We start from the raw sequence: 20,555 nt of genomic DNA on the forward strand, positions 1-20,555 counted from the left end.
ACTATTAATATTATTTAAAGCATTATCAACAATCGGGGGCCGAGGTGGTAGAAGGGTGGTGGACGGATCACAGCCTCCGTCCCTAATCACATTCTCTAGTACACACTGTAGGTCGTTACGGCTAGCGGTATACGGCAGGTTTCGGTAAGCGCATTCGCGTCTGATTTCGGTAACCGACATTTGATCTAATGTTTTCTCCATTTCCGATTTTTTTATATTTTTTTTTGACAAATGAAAATTAAAAAAAAACAAAAATGAATTAAATAAAATTAAAATTTTAATATATGTATGCGTTGTGTTGATGTTTTATTTGCTGTTAGTATAAACAACAGAAAGAGAGAAAAAAAAATTGATATATATATAATTAATTGATTTAAATATTATTTTACTGTAAAGCAAACTAAAAGAAAAGAAAAAAAAAAATATATATATATATATATATATATTAAGAAAAAGAGAAGAAAAGAAAAAAAACTGTAGGGGTGAGCGGGTATTGGCGATTCAAATATAATCCAGTATACAAATACCAATACAGTCACTACACGTCCGAAAAAAAAAGTTAAATTTGTTTCCTATCTTTGACTTTTTTTTTTTTTTAACTAATGACAAATAACCGGAACGTTTAAGAGAAAAACAAAAGAATTGTTATTACTTATTTTTTTTTTGTTCGTCATACGCTGCTTGAAAGTAGTAACCAAATAAGGTGTTGTTTGTTTATATAAATTTAAAAAAAAATTATATAAACCTTAATTCTTCCTTCAATATTTTAATTTTCATTCAACCGGTTTCACTTAAAAAAAAAGTAGTAACTATTCGCAAATATGCTTAATAGTCAATTTGGTACGTTTTTAACCGAAGTAATTAGCGTAAGTCAAATATCCGTTCGGCCGTGCGGGTTACTATTAAATAAATGGCCGGAGAAGGAAAAAAAAAAAATAAATAAATATAAATTTATGTTATTTAGTGAGAATATTATGCGAAGAAAGTGAATTTATTTTCCAACAGTGATCGTTATTCGGTAACTTTCAACTTAATCGTATGGTGGACGGTACCGGGACGCGGGTGTGATATGCGTTACAATAACAATAACAAGGTGAACGTTACTAAAATCCTAACCTGTATATTGTACGCCGGTACTAGCACGTCACGTGTGTGGCCTAACTAGGTATATATTCGTTGTAAATACTACACTAGTAGGATGGAAAAAAAAACAAAATTTACACGAATAAATATTTTGACAATTTAAGTAAATTAAATATTATTTAAATCGAGTGTAAAATTTTTTCTCAGTAAAACAGCGGCCAAAATAATCCTACCTGGTTTCGCTGAACACCGGGACTTTTTCCTCAGCGGGGAGCCAAATTTGACACGGTAGAAAAAGGGGGGTAAAAGAAAATAGAAATAAAAAACCGAATTTAAAAAAAGTTAAGGTTTTTTTAATTTTATTTTCTACTTAGAAAAAAACGTGGAAAAACTTGAATACGCGGGACGGCGGCGGATGGCAAACCGGACCAATGTTAAATTAATAACTGATTATCGGATTGCCTACAGTGGTCATCGCCGCCGTGTTTCGCTGTAAAGATGACACCCCCCGGACCTCTTCATACACCGACGGCCGGCTCGGGCCGATATAGTAGTTTATCGTTCCCACCTGCGGTGAGACGGTGGACAGTTGATAACACGACCGGGCGCACATTTAACCGCTAATAACGGAAACATGCACTTGCAGGCCGTGTCAACTTGCCAATCCGTCCCAACTTCTTGGGCTACCGCATTCCATATATCATTTATGCTGTCTATTTATATTCTTCGGGGTCTTCCCCTTGGACTCCTCCCCGCTAACGTCCAAGTCATTATTTCTTTTATTAGGCTTCCGTCTGCTCGCCACGCATGTCCGGCCCATTGCATTCTTATACTTTTAATAAATTGTACAATATTTTCCTTTTTGTATAGGTTTTCCAGTTGTGCATTCGATCCCAATTCCCATTGTTCGGTTTCGGTATTAAATACTGGACTATGTATTCTTCTTAAGATTTTCCTTTCAAATCTCCTTAGTTTTTTTCATCATCTTTAGTTGTGACCCACGTGGTACATGAGTCAGTACTGGTCTCATGTAGCTTACATAAAGTTTTTCTTTGACATTTTTTAATTTAAAGAGGGTCTCCATTGCAAAATAAAACGTCGATTTGCTGCATTCAGCCTCACATTTATTTCTTCGTGCATAATATTTTTGTTGTTTAGAGTTACTTCAAGGTACTTAAATTCTTTAACTTGTTCGAATTCATTATTTTCTACTTTAAGGTTGGAGCTATCCTCTGATCCTCTTGTTACTACCATGTATTTTGTCTTCTCTGCATTAACTACTAGACTCATATTTTTACTTGCCTTCATTTATTTCTTCTGATTTATTTGAACTTTTGCTCAAGTACTTCCAGTGATTATGATGTCATCTGCGTATATGTACTTCTTCATAGTTAAAAAAAACCGTACAAGTTTTTAAGTTAGAACTTTTACTGGCTATAATTTCAAAAAAGAGTAGGATTGAGTTGAATTTTATAAGGAATATTTATGTGCTATGCCCGCACACGTCAGTTGTATCAAATTTAAATTATACCCATTTCCCATCCCCCTAGGAAGGGTGCAAATTTTTTTGTTTGGGGTTTCTTAGCCATAATTTTAATACCTTTAAGTTGAACATTTTTTAGTAGTTAGAACTCATATGCGTCTATAACATATTAACGAAGTGAAAATTCGGGACAACAGTTTTTCTTTAATTGCCGAAAAAATGTGTTTTTCCCAGATTTCGTATATTTTAACAAAAACACCTAAAATCTTAAAAAAAAAAAAATGTATCAAATCATTACAACGATTATATGTAGATCTATTCAGAATGATAATATTAAGTTTTGTTACTCGAGTACCAGTTTTAGATTTTAATTTATTTTTCACTTAAGTTTTTTCTGGCTGAATAAAATTGAAAATTTATATTAAATTCGCAATCACAGAACCCACAAACATTTAACTTGACCACTTTTGAAGTCTTTTATTCAAAGGATGTCTCTGCACCTTTTTATTTTTAACCTTCTTGGTGGATTATCTGGGGATATGATTAGATTGGACGACTGAATTTGGTGGTTGTTGGATGAGCGGCACAGCCCCAGTTTTGCATAACATAATATAAAAATGGAAAAAGTAACTTGCGATTAAGAGATCAGCGACAGGTGCTAGGATACTTGTATCGGCAAAAAAAGTATTTAAAATAGTGAAGGTAGAAATAGGTATATCTGCTGTGTTTGAAAATTAAGAAAACGTAAAAGTTGGTGGAATATATTAAAAAAATTAGGGGTCTCTTCAAAATCCCACAGGTTGTATATGTGTATACAGGGTGATTCATTAATGATATGATCATGTATAGATTATTTTAGTTGTTACAAGGTATTTTTTTATAATTTCGCACATCGGCAATAATTGGGAAAACTAGTTTAAAATTGAACAACAATTTTACAACATTCATTTTTAATAAAGTATAGTTTGTCGGATTTTCGCCTTGGCCTCAACTCGAAAACACGATTTTTTTTTTTCTTTAGGTAAAACACTTGACCGGCTATAGCTACCTGTATATTAATTTAAATGCGCACGTGGAGATATTTGTTTTTAATAAAATATTTATAGTTTCATTTATAACATTAATCAAAGAAGCCGTAGCCTTTATAGTTTATAAGCATTTCACATTTGAAAATATGTGATTTCTAAAAATAATTGTAATGCATTATGACGATTATTTTTTAATTGTTCAGTTAGATCAATTAGTTTATAAATAATTCTTTTGCATAAATATTCACGTTTGAATTATTAGGGTTAGTTAAACGTCGGTTTTGTTGATATCTCTAATACCTTCGTTTTCATAAACTGTTTAAAATTCAGTTTGTTTATGTGTTTATTTGATTTAATATAAATGTAATCTAAAATAAAAAAACTGACTGTATGAACACTACAAGAAAAAAGCAGGACAGTTATTTACTATTAGTTAATTTTTATCCCATCGAAAAGCAGTGTCCAATTAATAGACATGTTATAATTAAAACTATTTTTATTGATTTTAATATTAATTCCAATAAATTATTTTGAAAATGATTTTGGAGTTCTCCTTAAAGTAGCACCGTAACGAAGATTGCCCTAATAATACCTTTTCATCACAACCACTGTTATGGGGTTTCTAAAGCTTTTAAAATATATATTTCTGTAATACGTGAAAAACCAACAATATAACATTAAATAAAAATATATAAATTACTAAAAACATTGAATAAAAATTATTGTGTACATTTATTACTACAAATTTTTGTTTTAATATTAATCCCAGACTCCATCACAAGTATTAACTTTAATTAGTTAGATGTATTATGTAAACAATATCCTCAACAAAAAACTAACCGGGGAAAAAAAGGGCCAAGTTCCTTACACAAAAAAAATCAGTTTATCACAGTAGTGACATCTTCATTTTGGTCAAGTCTGCTTTTTGTTTGTCCATAACCTCACTTCATTCCTACTACCAAGAGCAACACTGTTTTTCTAATTTTATTGCTTAACACGTCTTGGCTCTGACTAACCTAAAATATTTCGAAATTAAAAGGGATATTTTTTTAGAATTGGACAATCAAGACAAATGTTTTCATCGTAGTAAGAATATAATTATTACTGTTTTTTTTTTTTTTTTAATTTATTTTCAATAAATCAGCTACTCGCTTCAGAGTATCACCTAATCGAGAAACGTTTTGATAATTTGTTGATAACTAACTTTGATTTGATGTATCTGAAGCTGATGTAATTTCATATAAAATTTCAATATTTCCTGGTTCTCCATAAAAACTCTTGGGAAAAAAATGAGGTGAACTTTCATAAAAAAGTTGAAAAAAAGGGAAAAACGACTAGAGTAATTAAAAAGTTGAAATAATTGTGTTTGATAATACGATAATTTTCAATAACCCTTTTCTTTTGTTTTTCCAACCAATTTTATGGATCCAAATATCATTTATTTCGAAACTTTTGAAATTATTATGTAAAGTATTATTATTTTGTAAAGTTTTGTTACCCGTCGACATTGGCTTTTGTGAATTTGGTTAGTATTTCATGTTTTTTATGCATACAGGTGATCGCAAAGATACCTACGACGTATTTTATTTTAGTAAGCAGAGCTTGTACAAACATTGAGCGATTATTTACACACTGCACGGTATAACTGCATGTGGAAATCAAAACCAACGACTAACTTAACACATTATTGGAAAAAAAATTGTTAACCTTGGCAATACATTTTACAGACAGACGATCAACCCTAATCGTAAATTGCTAAAATATCATTTTTAAGTACTAGTACATAACTTCTATTAGGTACAAATTACAATGCTTTTATCAATATTCGCATTTTTTTCGTTGAACACTGGACCTCCCTTAATTACTTACTCACTTATTACTACTACTTACTTACGTATAATACTTTCTTAATATTGTTGGTTTGGAATGTACAGGTTTGAATCTACTATCCAAAGATTTGCATAGAAACGTTTAATTAAAAGTGATTTCAGTTGTAATAATTTCTGTAGACCTGTGACCTACTCGTCCCCCCTTCTCCCTACGCCACGACCCCACTGTACTGGTTTTTTTGTGTTTTTTTAATTAACCGATATAGCAACTAAATGCGACTAACATGGGAATAAATTAAAAAAATTAGTTATTTTCTTTTATCACTTATTTGTTGTATCTCATCTCATACCTCTAATCTCTTTAAGTGTTTAGTATAATTTTATATTTCGAATATATTGACGAGTTTAATTAAAGCACATTTTAATTAAAAATATATTTATATATTTAAAATTGTTGTAAAATTCTAAAATTTTAATAAGGTATGAGCATAGTGGGGTTGAGGCACAGTGTGGACGGGGGAGGGTCACAAATTTATAGGAATTATTATAACTTGTATATATTCAAACCACTTAAGTCCAAACCAAGAGCAGTATAAACTTGAACAGTAAGAGAGTATTAAAGTGGAGTGCAGTTTTTATAAATTATTATCAAAGTGTTTATTAAAAATAATTCCTGTAGACCTGTGACCTCTCTATCCCCACTAGGGTTTGATCCCATTATGCCTCGACCTCACTGTGTTGGCTAACTCGGATGAAATTGTATTATGTTGTAATAGAACATAAATTAAAATATATGTGTTCTAACACAAAAAAAACACTCTATAAAACTCCTATTATTTTAAGAATAAACTAGTGTAGGGCGTTAAAATAATTTCCAGGTATAATAAATCATTTTGTTGGGCGTGTTGGTTATGGAAGCATATTCTTTAGAAAGCTTTGTTCTTTTTGTTAAAAAAAAAAAAAATATGTATTTGTATATACAGGGTAATCTATCTGATATGAGACTGATGTATATTTTGAGCATTTTTTTTTTCGATTAGTTGTAGGTATTTTACTATATTATTTAATACTTTTTAACAATTTGATCTTCACCCCTTATACGTAAATCAAACATGGACTTAGTTTTTTCCAAACGGAACTTATGTTTTTAACTCATAAATATTTAGACATAAAGTGTTGAAATATTTTAGCGATTGAATTTTTATCAGTCTGTTCGTTTTCTGTAACCCTGTACTACATTTCACCGTATTTTTTCGGTTTTCAAAAGATCACACTGTGTATAATGTATATATATATATATATATATATTAACGACAATATACCTATTGTATCTGCTTCTTACACAAGAACCTATTTATTTGAATAATATATATTTTTTCTATGTCGAAAATTTAAATAATTTTAATAATCACATGCGTAAAGACAACATGTTATGCCGCTATAGAGACAAACAAGTAAACCAAATGGATTTTAAAAACGCTACACAAAGTATTTACATATATTGAACAAATACTTGCCCAAGAAGAACAACAACACTGATTTCTTATCCACGTTTAGTATTGTCATACTTAACACTTAAGCCGATGACGCAAAAGAATTCGTTTTAATATATTATACGTGTACATTTTGGTCTCATTACATTTTCATAACTTGTCCAATTGCAAGAGCTAGTTTTCACCATTATGCGACTTCAATTGAGCGTATTTTTTGTAACACTTAAGATCATTTTCTTTTTATCAACAAATGTCAATGGCCAGGACAATGAAGGAGCCGTTGAAGAATCGTTACAACGTAGAATTAAATTGAATCATAATATATTATACGACACGGTTGTACGCGGACCAACAACCACAGAAATAACAAGTGCGATAGCGGATCCAAATCTATTTCAAGAGATTCAAGTAAACAAATTACCTTTATATATATATACAAACCATAATCTCTTTTAGTTTCCGGTTTAATATTCGACACTCTCGCACAGTGGTCTAAGAATGAAAATAAGGTGGCAAAAACAAGATATTAAAAATTTTTAAAAATTTTTTCCAGGGTCTCATAAATATATGAAGTTTTGGCAATTTTGTTTTCAAAATAACGGAAATAATAAAATTTATCTAGCTCCCTCAGTTATAATTCCGATTCAAAAAATGTTATTTAGTTGAAATTTAATATTTACACTTGTAATCATATACTTGTGAGATAATGAAAAATTAAAATTGATTTTTTAAACATTTCCATAGCCTATTTTTGCCGCTAACATTTACAGTGGGGTAAGAATGAACTTACCCCACTGTGAACCGATGCGATTTACATGTGGTTTTTGCTTCGATACAGACAGCAGCGATGATATTGGTTTTACAATGCTTTTTTTGTGCCTTTATACACTGTAACTTTTTTAATAATGGACCAATGCTTTCCAGTAGTTACTCTATAAATCACAAATTTTATATGGTTGGTTATTTGGGGGGGGGGGGGGTAATAGTAGGAAAAGTTCACTTCTTCACAGTTAAAATTGCATCATCATCATCATGTAGCTTAACGGCTATGAAGGCTCAACGCTGCCATCATGAGATGGTATTCTGACAAATTCGCTATCCCGAACGGGTCGTCAGTTCATCTCCGGAGAGGGAGATGGCGGTTCCTATTCACCGGTCGATTGCTCACCTAGCAAACGGAGCGCCCGTAACCGAGTGTAGAACCAGTGACAGTGAGCGCTAATACATTGCCACCTTACCAACTCAGCCAGTTCTCCTCCTAAAAATTAGTTTAAATTTGGAAAAAAAGACAAATCCCAAATCCTACTACCTCTTTATATAAAGAAGATCTAGTTTTATCAGTAAATAATCATAGTAGCATTTGGAATAAGAAAAAAGTTACACTTGGCTAGTTATTTTGATTAATAATTTAAAAAATGTAACATCCCCTCTCAATCCTCATCCTCGACCTAATTCTCAAACTCGACATCGACCTAGACCTCATATTTGACCTCATCCTTATCCCCATTTCCACCCTCACCCTTATAACCACCCCCACCCCAACCCTATTTCCACCCCATTCTTTATCTCTAACTCTCACCCCTATCTTTCACCCCTATTTCTCACCCCCATTTTTCACCCACTCTTCCTTATCTATCTTATCTTAACAGATAAATCAGCTGTTATTTTTCGTTAAGATAACCGGTGTCGATTTTTTTCGGTTGTGTTCCAAAGTAAAAACCATACCTCTTATCTCTTATCGCTTTCCCTGATATCTTATCTCTCTTATCTAAACAGATAAATCAGCTGTTATTTTTCGTTATGATAAGTGGTGTCGTTATGATAATCGGTGTCAGTGTCGGTGTCAATTGAAGACCTTGGGGCAACAACAAGACAAGTGCTTTTTTTTTTACATTTTCATGTCTTGCTCTGGCACATAACCGAAAAAAAGTTTTTCAGCCGAGTCTGCAACCACGAAAGAGCATTTTCATGTCTCGTTGAAGTACCGAATAAATTTAGATTAAGTGTGGAATTATAATTTTAAAAAAAAAATTACATGGAGCTTCCAGTTACAGCATAAGGCCAAGGAGATTGAATGTTGAACGTACAACATATCTCTTATCTACTATATCTTACCCCTCTCCCTACCCACTATCTCCCAACATTCAAATTAGAACTAAATAATAAATTCAAAACAGTTTAATTCTCTATGTTAAGTTACTTTTGGCCAGATAATAAACACTACAATTTTAGCCAGAAACTTGATTGTACATAATTTTTTAATCTCCTTGGCCTTATGCTGTTACTGGGAGCTCCATGTAATTTTTTTTTTTAAATTGTAATTTCACACCTGATCTAAATTTATTCGGTACTTCAACGAGACATGTTGTAGTCTGATTATGATTTGCAATTATTCTTGTATTACAGTGCTACATTTTACATTCACATATACTTATGTACCTCTTAATTACTTAAAAATGTCATTTAAACATTGGCACATTAAATGTACTCGCACAAGTTGTCATTCATAAAGATATATAATATATGTATTCATAATACATATATTACATTATGGCATTTACTTAGTTCCAATATTATATCACGTATTTTGAGGCGTATGTTAAAATCCTTATATTTCTTTTTACTTAATACCATTTACACTGACTTAACGTTGGGTTAACATTAAGACGAATAATTAAAATATACTAGTCATTCTTCATCTTTGTCGTACAAAAATATTTCATATTTGAAACTATTGAAATTTAAAAAAAATTAGTTTTTAAGCTATTGTATTAAAAAGTAGTTGCATGATAATGTAGTCATACTTTTTACAATAAATGAGCTAGATGGCCGACAATTTTAATACGTTTCGAGTTCAGTCAACAACTTGAACCTTGCAAATTTCAGATATTCTCGTTCAAAATATGGTCAGAAAAAAAATACCAAACCCAATAACTATTAAACTTATGTGAATCAGTTTATCTAGATAGCTGAACAATCCTACGGGTAAAATAATTGGGAAACAGTCAAATCCGAATAGTTGCTAACGAAGATCATAGGATAATTGTAATTTAAAAAAATTTTCATATTCAAAACTTAATAACTATTTAATGTTTTCAGGTCGAAAGAATGCAAAAGTACTTCTATACTGGACAGTATCCGAGGGGTTTTATCCAATTGTTGAACACGTATGCGACAATGAGCAATAAACCAATTAAATTTAGCGAAGATGAAATTACAATGCTGACTAATGAATATGACCACGATTCGCTAAACAGGAGAATTGTGACACAATTGAAATTTTACCGCAAGATTCAAGAAATACAGTGCATGAATTATGTACTTCTAAGGTTCGTCTTACCAAAAGTCAAGGATGACGGTTTAAAGAGTGTTGCCGATTACGTGTATTATATGATAGACATGTCGTACAAAGGGAAATTTATAGTGACCAGATGGCTTTGGGAGTTGTATATAAAACTATTAGGACTGCGGCAGTCCAAATTAGAGCCACAAACATTTTTAGAAACACACTTAACAAAAATAAACGAACCCCTAGAAATAATGATAACGTCGTGTCAAGTAAATAAATATCTAAAGGAAGAGTTTGACTACTCCAATCAAGATGTGTTGATGAAAATGTATTTGGAAATGCATGACCGATCATATCAATATTTCATCGAGAACAAGGAATCTCAAAAACTCTTTATCCGTACCATCGAAAATTTTTTTTTGAGAAACTCATGGAATATAAGAGCAGCTTGGTTTCCAGATCAACTTGGTTTTGAGACTGGCTTCGTCTTTGATTGGAAATACATATTTTATGTACTCGAAAATGAAATGGCTTATATAAATGACCAACATGCTAAAGGAGAATGGATAACAAAACCGTCAAAATACATAGAATATCACGAACTAATTTTGGACGTCGTAAAAGCAAAATTGTATAGTTTTCTTTGGTTGCATTTAGTAGCTTATCAAAGAACAGGAATAAAGGCTCTACGACATCATGAATTTTTTATAGATATAGTGGGTAGTGTTCTTCGTTTTGTTTATATTGAAGACCAAATACTTAACGAAGTACTAATTTTACTGAGTGAAATATATTTACCCGACGATAACAAGATAGATAGACTTGTAAAAATATTATCAATGGAAGTAAATCATAATCTGGAAAATGTTTCCAAAACATTTTATCTACCATTAAGAGAGGTCACAATTGATGAAGCATTCGTTAATCAAAATGTGAAAACGAAAATTCCGAATTCCTACGATACCAAGCATTGAGGTTTGAAAAATTCGTTGAGGATTCTATAGATATATTGAGTGGATTAAATTTAAGTCTTCTGTCATTTTACATAAATGGAAACAAAACCGTTAGTTACTTTGTTTTCCCGAATATATTATAAATATATTTTCTTAAATTATCTGTTAAATAAAAAAACAAACACATGTGTTATTTTAAAATATTTACTAAATTAATAATGTTACTAAATCTAATATGCCGCTGTACAAAAGAACTTAATGTACAATTATTTTGATTCATAATAAAGAGTTTTGTTGTATCTAGCTGATGTCTTAATTAATTATAAATCAAAACAAATTCATTTAAATAGTATCATAGTTCTAATCGTTTATACTATTAATTATAATACTTCCTAGTTGCTTTTTATAATACGAAAGTTAAAAATTGAATTTGGCAAATAAAATATGATGATTTAGTTTAAATATAAATTAATGCATAATAAAGCTGGACTATAGAGGGTGTACAGTAAGTTCAGCAACGTGCAGTTTTTAGAGGTGCTATTGATATTTTTTTAATATTGACCTTTGAAGGTGTTATTTTATGCACACTTAAGGCTTATAAACAAAATTGTACCTTAAGTAGTTAGCGCATGCGTAGTTTCTACTTTAAAATAATTAAGAATCCCCATATTCTTTGAGATATTTAAGTTGAAATTTTATTGTTATGCATTACTATGAATATTTGTCTGTTTGATATTTTGTGTGCGTTATTAATATTGCAAATTATTTAATTTCTGAAACTATAACATTTATTATTATGGTTTATTTAATACGTTATTATTTATTACCAGAGTAACTATTTTATGATTAGTTTATTTTTAAAACATTTTAAAACTAATATTGTTTAATCAAGTAGTAATATATATAAAAATATAGCATAACTAAGCAAAAAAGAAGTTTAAAGTTATACAAATAAATAAAAAATAATTATATAATAAGATTTAATAATTATAATATTTGCTATTAAGTTAGACTTCCATCAATTTTTATTAATAACTAAAAACTGTATAAAAATAAACTTTAGCAAAATGGTTCCTCGCCACTGCCACAGACCATTCAGAAAGAAGATAAAATACGTGAACCCCTTCCCTGAAGCACCTTGGCAGCAGTGAGATCTTTGTGTGTTAATTGTTTAAAGGATTTCCGACCTCACCCTTCCCGACTTGTGTTACACGTTCAAAGAAAACGCGCAAATTAAACGGAAGTCAGATGAGATTCGAACGTTAACCTTTAAGACTGGAATTAGGTTTCTACTAAACGGGCCAGCAGCCATGATGACGTCATAGAACGATAACGACACTTGTAAGTCGATTCGTATCTTTTGTTATCATCGAAAAATTATTATCGTCACAATTTTTTCTTATTTAACAACCCCTATTTGATTGAAGAATATTTTCTGAATACACTATTTTTTTAATAGGAAAAATATTAACAAAATCACCTAAAATCAAACCACTGGTATAACTAAATAGCTAAAACAGTATAAAATATGATGTTTTTTGTAAAATATATTCTTAATAGTACTACTTTTAAAAGTGCAAAGTGTGTCTGTAAAACATACAAATGTCTGTAAATTTGTTTTTTGTTAAATAGAAAAAAGTATTTTTTAATGATTTATTTTTAAAACCCAACGGCTACTTAAATAGCTGTCTTACACGCTAATATTTTAGAAGATCTACCATTATTACTTTTGTTTTATAAACATTTTCAACATTTAAAGTTCTAAACAAATTTATTGTGTACACAATATTGATACATATAGATATATACATTTTAAATTTAATTTCTATTTTACCTATTATGCTGATCATATTGAATTCTTTAAATAATAACTTGTAGTAATAAATATAGTAGGTATCCAGTTACAAACAAAATACAGAGTCCGACAATAAAAACCTTCCGTATTCAGAGATGGCAATATGAGAGTTGTGGTGGTGGTACAATGATGGAGGGGTATCGATCGATAGCAGTATACATGTAATTTCCTCCAACCTAACCTAAACCAGTTTGCTAGGAACTATGATGAGGGAGAAGTCTGGTGAAAATAAAATTTGTCTTAAGGTTACTCTAATACTCTAATCAAAGTACAGCAAGAAATCTTACCCAGCATAGTCCAAATCAAGCTCAGTAGAAACAAAACCAAAATATATTATTTTTGAATTTAAATAAAAAAGAATTATGTGTTTAGTTAAAGTTAATAACATTAATATTTAATTAATGAGTTATAAACTGTGAGTATGAATGTGCTATTTTTTCTCTTTACTTGTGTAAAGTAATAATAAAATAATGGAAGTTTAGATTTGTTTTATCGTATAATATGCAGAGAACTCCGCAACTTGGTAATTATTATTTAATACTTCTATTTATTGTTTATTGTTTATATATCCTAATACAATAATTGAAGTATTTATAATCAATGCTAACACATACTTAACGAGTTATTTCTTTATAAAATAAAATTATTTAAAAACATTTCTTTCTTTAAAGAAAAAAATATACAAATACTAATTACTACTACTTATTATCTTAACGGCAATAGTGTTATATTAAAAATTGTTATTATTCTGACGATTTTAGATTGATAGAATAGAATCAAAACATTTTAATTATTACAATTGCGATTATATTTATTTGAGAAAAAATTAGGAATTGCTTTTTGGTAGTCAAAAGTTGGCGTCGAGTTTTTGAGGAAGAGGGAGATACAAAAAAAATGGTACTGTATAATAAGTTAGTAATTTGTACGCAAAAAAATTATTAACCATTTTTTTTTCTTATCTAAGTAGTTTTTAAAAAAAACTTGTGTAGGGCGTTAAAAGAATCACCTGTATATAACTTTCCTGTGTTAAAAACTTACATATTTTTAATAATTCCAATGCGAATAGGTAGTATAATATGCAATTAATTTTAAAATCGCTACACAAAGTACATTTGAACAAATATTTGCTCTAGAAGAACGACAGCGCCAAATTAATATCTACGTTTAATAGTTTAGTACTTTAGCCCATGACGAGGGTGAATTCGTTTTAAAATATTATACGTGTTCATTTTGGCCTCATTACATTTTCATAACTTGTCCAATTGCGAGTGCTAGTTTTTATCACTATGAGATTTCAATTGAGCTTGATTTTTGTAATACTAAAGTTCGTTTTCTATTTATCGACAAACGTTAATGGCCGGGGCGATGAAGAAGTCGTTGAAGAATCATTACAAAGTAGAAATATATCTAATCATAAAAAATTGTACGACACAGTTGTACGCAGACCAACAGCCGCCGAAATAACCAATGCGATATCGGATCCAAATCTTTTTCAAGAAATTCAAGTAATCAAAAATACTTCTATATATATATACAAATTACAATCCCTTTTAATTCCCGGGGTAATATTGGACACTATCGTGACGAAAATAGGATATTAAAATTAGTTATAAAAATGTCCACGGTCTCATTAGTATATGATTACAAGTATAGATATAAATTTTCAACTTAATAACATTTGTAATTGTTATAACAAAGTCTACTTCACTCAGTTTCATTACTGTTCAAAAACTGTTATTATGTTGAAATTTTATACTTGCACTTTTAATCATACACTAGAGAGATCCTGGAAAAGTAAAATTAATTTTTTGAACATTTTTAAATAGCCTATGTTAAATTTCATTCTCAGGCCACTGTGTACCGATGCGATTTACAATTCTGTGGTGTTCGGGCAAAGGTGGATAAGTGTAAAATCGCAACTTTTGGAATCACTGAAACTAAATCGCTTCAGTTACATTTAATCCCATTTTTCACGTGTGAAAACTAATATTAAAATATCATCCTATGTCCTATGTCCTATGTATTAGTATTCACAGGTGAAAAATGGACTTAAATGTAACTGAAGTGATTTAGTTTCAGTGATTCCAAAAGTTGCGGTTTTACACTTATCCCCCTTTGCCCGAACACCACAGAATTTTTCAGAGACTAAAAAATGCATTGTTATTTTAATCTAATCCTAATACAATTGATTCATCTTATTATATAGCGCCATCTAATGTCTGTAGTAAAATAATTCCGTGGCGTGGTTCGTCAAGCCACGTATTTATTTGGTATGATCCTACACGTCAATAGTTTTAAATCTTAATTCTACCCATTTCCCACTCCCTCCACAGGTGCAAGTTATTTAATTTTTTTAGTTTGCACCTTTTAGTTGAACATTATTCACGAGTTACATTATATATTCATAACATACTCTACAAAGAAAAAATATGGATTGCAGTTTTTTTTTTAATCGCCGGAAAACTATTGGCAGATTTTGTATACTTTAACATAAACACGTTAAATCGAAAAAAAAAATAATCAAATCGTGCCAATATTTTTATGGACATCTATTTAGGTTGATCCTAGTAAGTTTTGAGTAACTAAGTACCAGTTTTAGGTTTCAATTTTTGTTCTTCATTTACGGTGACCAGATGTAAGAAACGAACAAATTATAATTATTTGCTTTTGGCATCGTCGTCAACCTGATCGCCAAGTTCAGCCTGACTCAACAACGAAACAGGAGATCCCAAGATAGCGCCCTTCATCTATACTCTATCCTAAAGTATTTTACTAAAATACTTTATTGAATAATAATAAATAACACAAAAGTGTTATTGTAACTTGCCATTTACTAATAAAAATATTAGTAAATTCTTTAATTTTAAGAAACCAAATACTTATATGTTATTAAAAATTGCCGTCCGACAACTACAACTGTTAACTAGAAGTTGTTATATTATTGATAACAATTTACAACGCTTATTATACATTACACTGTAGAATATTTACATATAACATTGAGAAAACCAATAATATAAAACTAGCCAATATACACTACAATAGATTTCACAACCAATTTACAAATTACAAAAGTCTTATCTCTCCAATGTACATAAGATAAAAATTATCTTATCTCTCAAATACTAATAATTTAAATATACCTACTAGATATTCTTTGTCATCGTCGTACAAGAACATTTCATATTCGAAATTTATTTCAAATTTTAAAAACAGATAATCCTCGTTCAATAAATCGTGAAAAAAAATTAGAACTACTGCCAAACCAATTTTAATCAGTACATCTAGACAACTGAACAATCACAATCATACTAGTAAAATGTTAGGAAACAATTAAAATCCGCATAGTCGCCATTGATGGCCATAGGATAATTCAATTGAAAGAAGTTAGTAAGGTGGGGTCGGGGCATATTGGGGACGGAACATAGTGGGTTTTGGGCGCAGTAGGGTCGGACATAGGGGGGCCCGGAGAGGTCAAAGTCTTACAGGAAGTTTTACAGCTGAAAGTTATAAAATCATTTTCAAATAAACTTTTTAATGCAAATCAGTAGTTAGTAATTTCAAACCAGTAAAGTCCAAACCAAGCACATTGTAAACCAGCACAGTAAGAAAGTATTAAGGTGAGTTGCAGTGTTTATAACCCAACTGTACTGGCTCTTTTATTGTTCAATTTTTTTAAAAATGTAAATGGTCTTTTACACATAAGAACACAAAAAAAAACTGTGCAAAAACCCAATCAAAAATTAAAATAATAAAAACAAAAATTTGTTATTATTCAGCAAAATGTTATTCTTTCCCTAATCTAGACGGAAAACTGATTTATTTCCCATAACCCCTGAAGTCTTCAGTAATCGCTCGTCGGTGACGTTGTCGAAAGACGAAATTAAAGTAATAATAAAGTACATTTTTACTAATTTCAATTCTTTTATCGCACTTGACCGACCGTAATATATCAGGCGCCATAATATTTTCTTCTATAGTACAGAGCTATCTACATTATGTATAGTCAATGATTTTACTCAGTAACGCAACTAAAATAAAAGCAACCTTTTTTTACAGGCGTGATTTATAGATAATACATGATAAACTATTGTATCAAATGATGGCATTTCACATAACATTCGCGTAGACGATGATAATAACAGAAAATAAGAATAATATTTTCGTTCCTCACATTTGGTCCACCGTAAAATTAGAAAAAAAAAATTAAAATCTAAATCTTGTACTTTGGTACTCAAAACTTTAGAGTGGTCCTAGTAGGACCACTCTAAATAGACGACCATAAAAATATTGCCACAATTTGTAATTTTTTTTTTAAGATTTGATGTGTCTATATTAAAATATAAAAAATCTGTATTACAGTTTTCCGTCAAACTAAATGAAACTGGAATCTTGAATTTTTCCTTCGTTAATTATGTTTTGGTTATATACAGATTTTAACTCCTCACTAAAGTCCTAAAATTACGGCTAAAAACCACAAAAAAAACACGAGGGGGCGGTCAATGGGTATATTTTTAATTTGTGACGGATACGGGCATGCCAAATAAATATTCCTCGTAAAATTCAACTGGATCCGATCCTTTTTTTCGAAATTATAGCCAGTAAAAAACTAAATTTATAAAAATCTTATGGTTTTTTTGTTTTTCCAAATTGTAAGGGTAAAGAATTGGATTTTTTCATTTTCTGTGTATACAGACATAAAAAATGCTCACATTTTTGTAATACCAATAGCATCGAAGTTAAAAAATTTTATATTCAAAACTTAACAACCATTTAATATTTTCAGGCTGAAAGTTTGCATAAGTTCTTCTTTACTGGACAGTATCCAAGTGGCTTTATCCAATTGTTGAACACGTACGAGACATTGAGTCCTAACCCCATTAAATTAAGTGATGGTGAAATTTTAATGCTGACTTTTAAATATGACCGCGGATCGCTGAACAGGAGAATTGTGACACAATTGAAATTTTACCGAAAGATTCAAGAAATACAGTGCATGAGTTATGTACTTCTAAATGTCGTCTTACCAAAAGTCAAGGATGCCGGTTTAAAGAGTGTTTCCGATTACGTGTACTATATGATAGACATGTCGTACAAAGGAAAATTCGTAGTGACCCCTTGGCTTTGGGATTTGTATATAAAACTTTTAGGACTACGGCAGTCCAAATTAGATCCCCAAACATTTTTAGAAACACACTTAACAGGGATTAACGAAACCCTACAAAAAATGATAACGGCGTGTCGAGTATATAACTATCTAAAGGAAGAGTTTGACTACTCCAATCAAGATGTGTTGATGAAAATGTATTTGGATATGCATGACCGATCATATCAATATTTCATCGAGAACAAGGAATCTCAAAAACTGTTTATCCGTACCGTTGAAAATTTTTTTGTTGCGAACCCATGGAAGATAAAAGCGGCTTGGTTTCCAGATCAACTAAATCTTCAGACTGGCTTTGTCTTTAATTGGAAGAATATATATGATGTACTCCAAAATAAAATGGCTTATATCAATGACCAACACGCTAAAAGAGAATGGATAACACAACCATCGAAATACATAAAATATCACGAAATAATTTTGGACGTGGTACTAGCAAATTTTTACAGTTATATTTGGCTGCACTTAGTTGTTTATCAAAAAACTGGAATTAAGGCTCTACTATATCATGAAGTGTTTATAGATTTATTAACAGCGAGTAGTGTACTTCATTTTATTTATATTGAAGACCAAATACTTAACGAAGTACTAATTTTACTGAGTCAAATATATTTACCCGACGACGAGAAGATAAATGAACTTGTAAACATATTATCAGAGGAAGTAAATCGTATTTTGAAAAATGTTTCTGGTCCAAATTATCCACGATTTAGAAAGGCCATAATTCATGAAGTATTCGTTATTGAAAAAAGTGAAAACAAAGTTTCCGAATTTCTTAAGTACCACGCTATGAGGTTTGAACAATTCGTTGAGGATACTATAGATATTTTAAGTGGATTCAATTTAAGTCTTTTGTCATTTTACATAAACGGAAACGAAACCGTTGATTTTGTTTTCCCGAATAAAGGTACTGTACTATAATCTGTATAATAAGAAAAACTTATTTAAACTTTATTTTAAAACAATTTAACTGTTTACTAAATGTAATATGCCTCTTTACTAAAAAAAATAATGTACGCTTATTTTGATTCATAATAAATATTTTTATTGCATTGAGCTGATGTATTAACAAATTATAAATCAAAGCTGTTCTATATATTAATAGGTTCTTTGTTTATGTTGTGCTTGTAAATCTTGCACTTCGGTCACTTACAGATCGTCATATCCTCACAAGGAGATTCATTATGATTTATCATTCATAATTAATTACATAAATGTTCACTTTTTAACTAATAATTTTCATTTTATTTTAATTAAGGAGAGATCATTTTCAGATTTAAATAATTAGAAATCAAAAAGATTTGTTACAAGTTAATTTTAATAGATAACAAAATAAATAAGAGGTTTGTAAGGAATAATCAATAAAAGAAAGAACAAAGGTTGACATCGAAAATCCAATTATAGTTTGGTGATCGCAACACTTATGGTTTGACGATGGAAACTCTTAATAGTCCTACCTACCTTCTAGTCCTAAATGTTAATCATTGACTTGAATGTAGTTGTCAAAATATGGTTATCGACCAGTCAGCATTTTCAGAAATGTATTCTTAATAAATATAGTTTCAAAATAACTGTAAAATTCCAATTCTTATCCATGATTTTCAATGGTAAAAACCTGTTCATACAAAACGGATAAAAGTATTTTTCATAGTGATTTTCGAGATATCAACTTTTGATATAAATTATAGAGTACAATTTTTGAGGAAACCTCAGATACTTTTTTAAAATATCAACAGGTAAAATTAATTTTAGGGAGGAGGGTATTGAACGTAGTAAGTGCATACGTTCCATCAATAGGATGTGAAAAACGGTTAAAAGAAGAATTCTGGCAAGAGATGGATAAGGTGGTGCAAGGAATACCACGACAAAAGAAAATTGTGATCGGTGGTGATATGAATGGACATTAGGTGAGTGATAGGACAGGTTATTAAAAAGTACACAGAGGTTATGATTTTGGAGAGAAAAATGATGTAGGAGAGAGAGTATTTGATTTTGCGTAGACCTATGAGTTGGCAGTTGTGAGTACTTTTTATTGGAAGAGAAAAGAGCATTATACAACTTATAACTGTAAAGATTGAAAAGTAATTTCAGATAAAAGTGTGGTAACGCAGCATAGGTTAATAGTCTTAGATTTCTGGTGTGAAAAAAAGAGGGTAAACAAAAGGAAACAGCTGAAAAATAAAATTCCAACAGTTAGGTAGCGAAAGTTCACAGGCCAAAAAGAAAAGTAATTTGTGAAGAAAATGAAGGAAGAGTTAATGTGGAACATGGAGAGAAATGTACATGTAGATGAAATTTCGAATAGGGTAGTAAATTATATAAAGAAATTGGCAGTGGATGTTATAGGCGAGAGTAAAAGTAGTATGTAGCAGGATAAA

At 30.3% G+C, this 20,555-nt stretch overlaps 1 protein-coding gene across 1 annotated transcript; it reads left to right on the plus strand.

Moving 5' to 3' along the window:
* Positions 1-14,191: 14,191 nt before the first annotated feature.
* Positions 14,192-19,233, plus strand: LOC126839969 (uncharacterized). Its single transcript, XM_050575436.1, has 2 exons — positions 14,192-14,518; positions 17,800-19,233. The coding sequence occupies exons 1-2, from the start codon at positions 14,300-14,302 to the stop codon at positions 19,096-19,098; spliced, it is 1,518 nt and encodes a 505-aa protein (XP_050431393.1). The 5' UTR covers positions 14,192-14,299; the 3' UTR covers positions 19,099-19,233.
* The last annotated feature ends 1,322 nt before the right edge of the window (positions 19,234-20,555 follow it).

This window comes from Adelges cooleyi, unplaced genomic scaffold (genome assembly GCF_023614345.1).
Source record: "Adelges cooleyi isolate 19-005CV unplaced genomic scaffold, UGA_ACOO_1.1 ACOO_flye_CR_arks_rails_tigmint_CR_PRNA_32, whole genome shotgun sequence".
NCBI classification, from domain to species: Eukaryota; Metazoa; Arthropoda; class Insecta; order Hemiptera; family Adelgidae; genus Adelges; species Adelges cooleyi.

Bases quoted from the DNA above. Each gene is read 5' to 3' on its own strand.
- LOC126839969 (XM_050575436.1), top strand. From the start codon at position 14,300: ATGAGATTTCAATTGAGCTTGATTTTTGTAATACTAAAGTTCGTTTTC. The intron at 14,519-17,799 runs GTAATCAAAAAT...TAATATTTTCAG, and splicing joins ATCTTTTTCAAGAAATTCAA to GCTGAAAGTTTGCATAAGTT.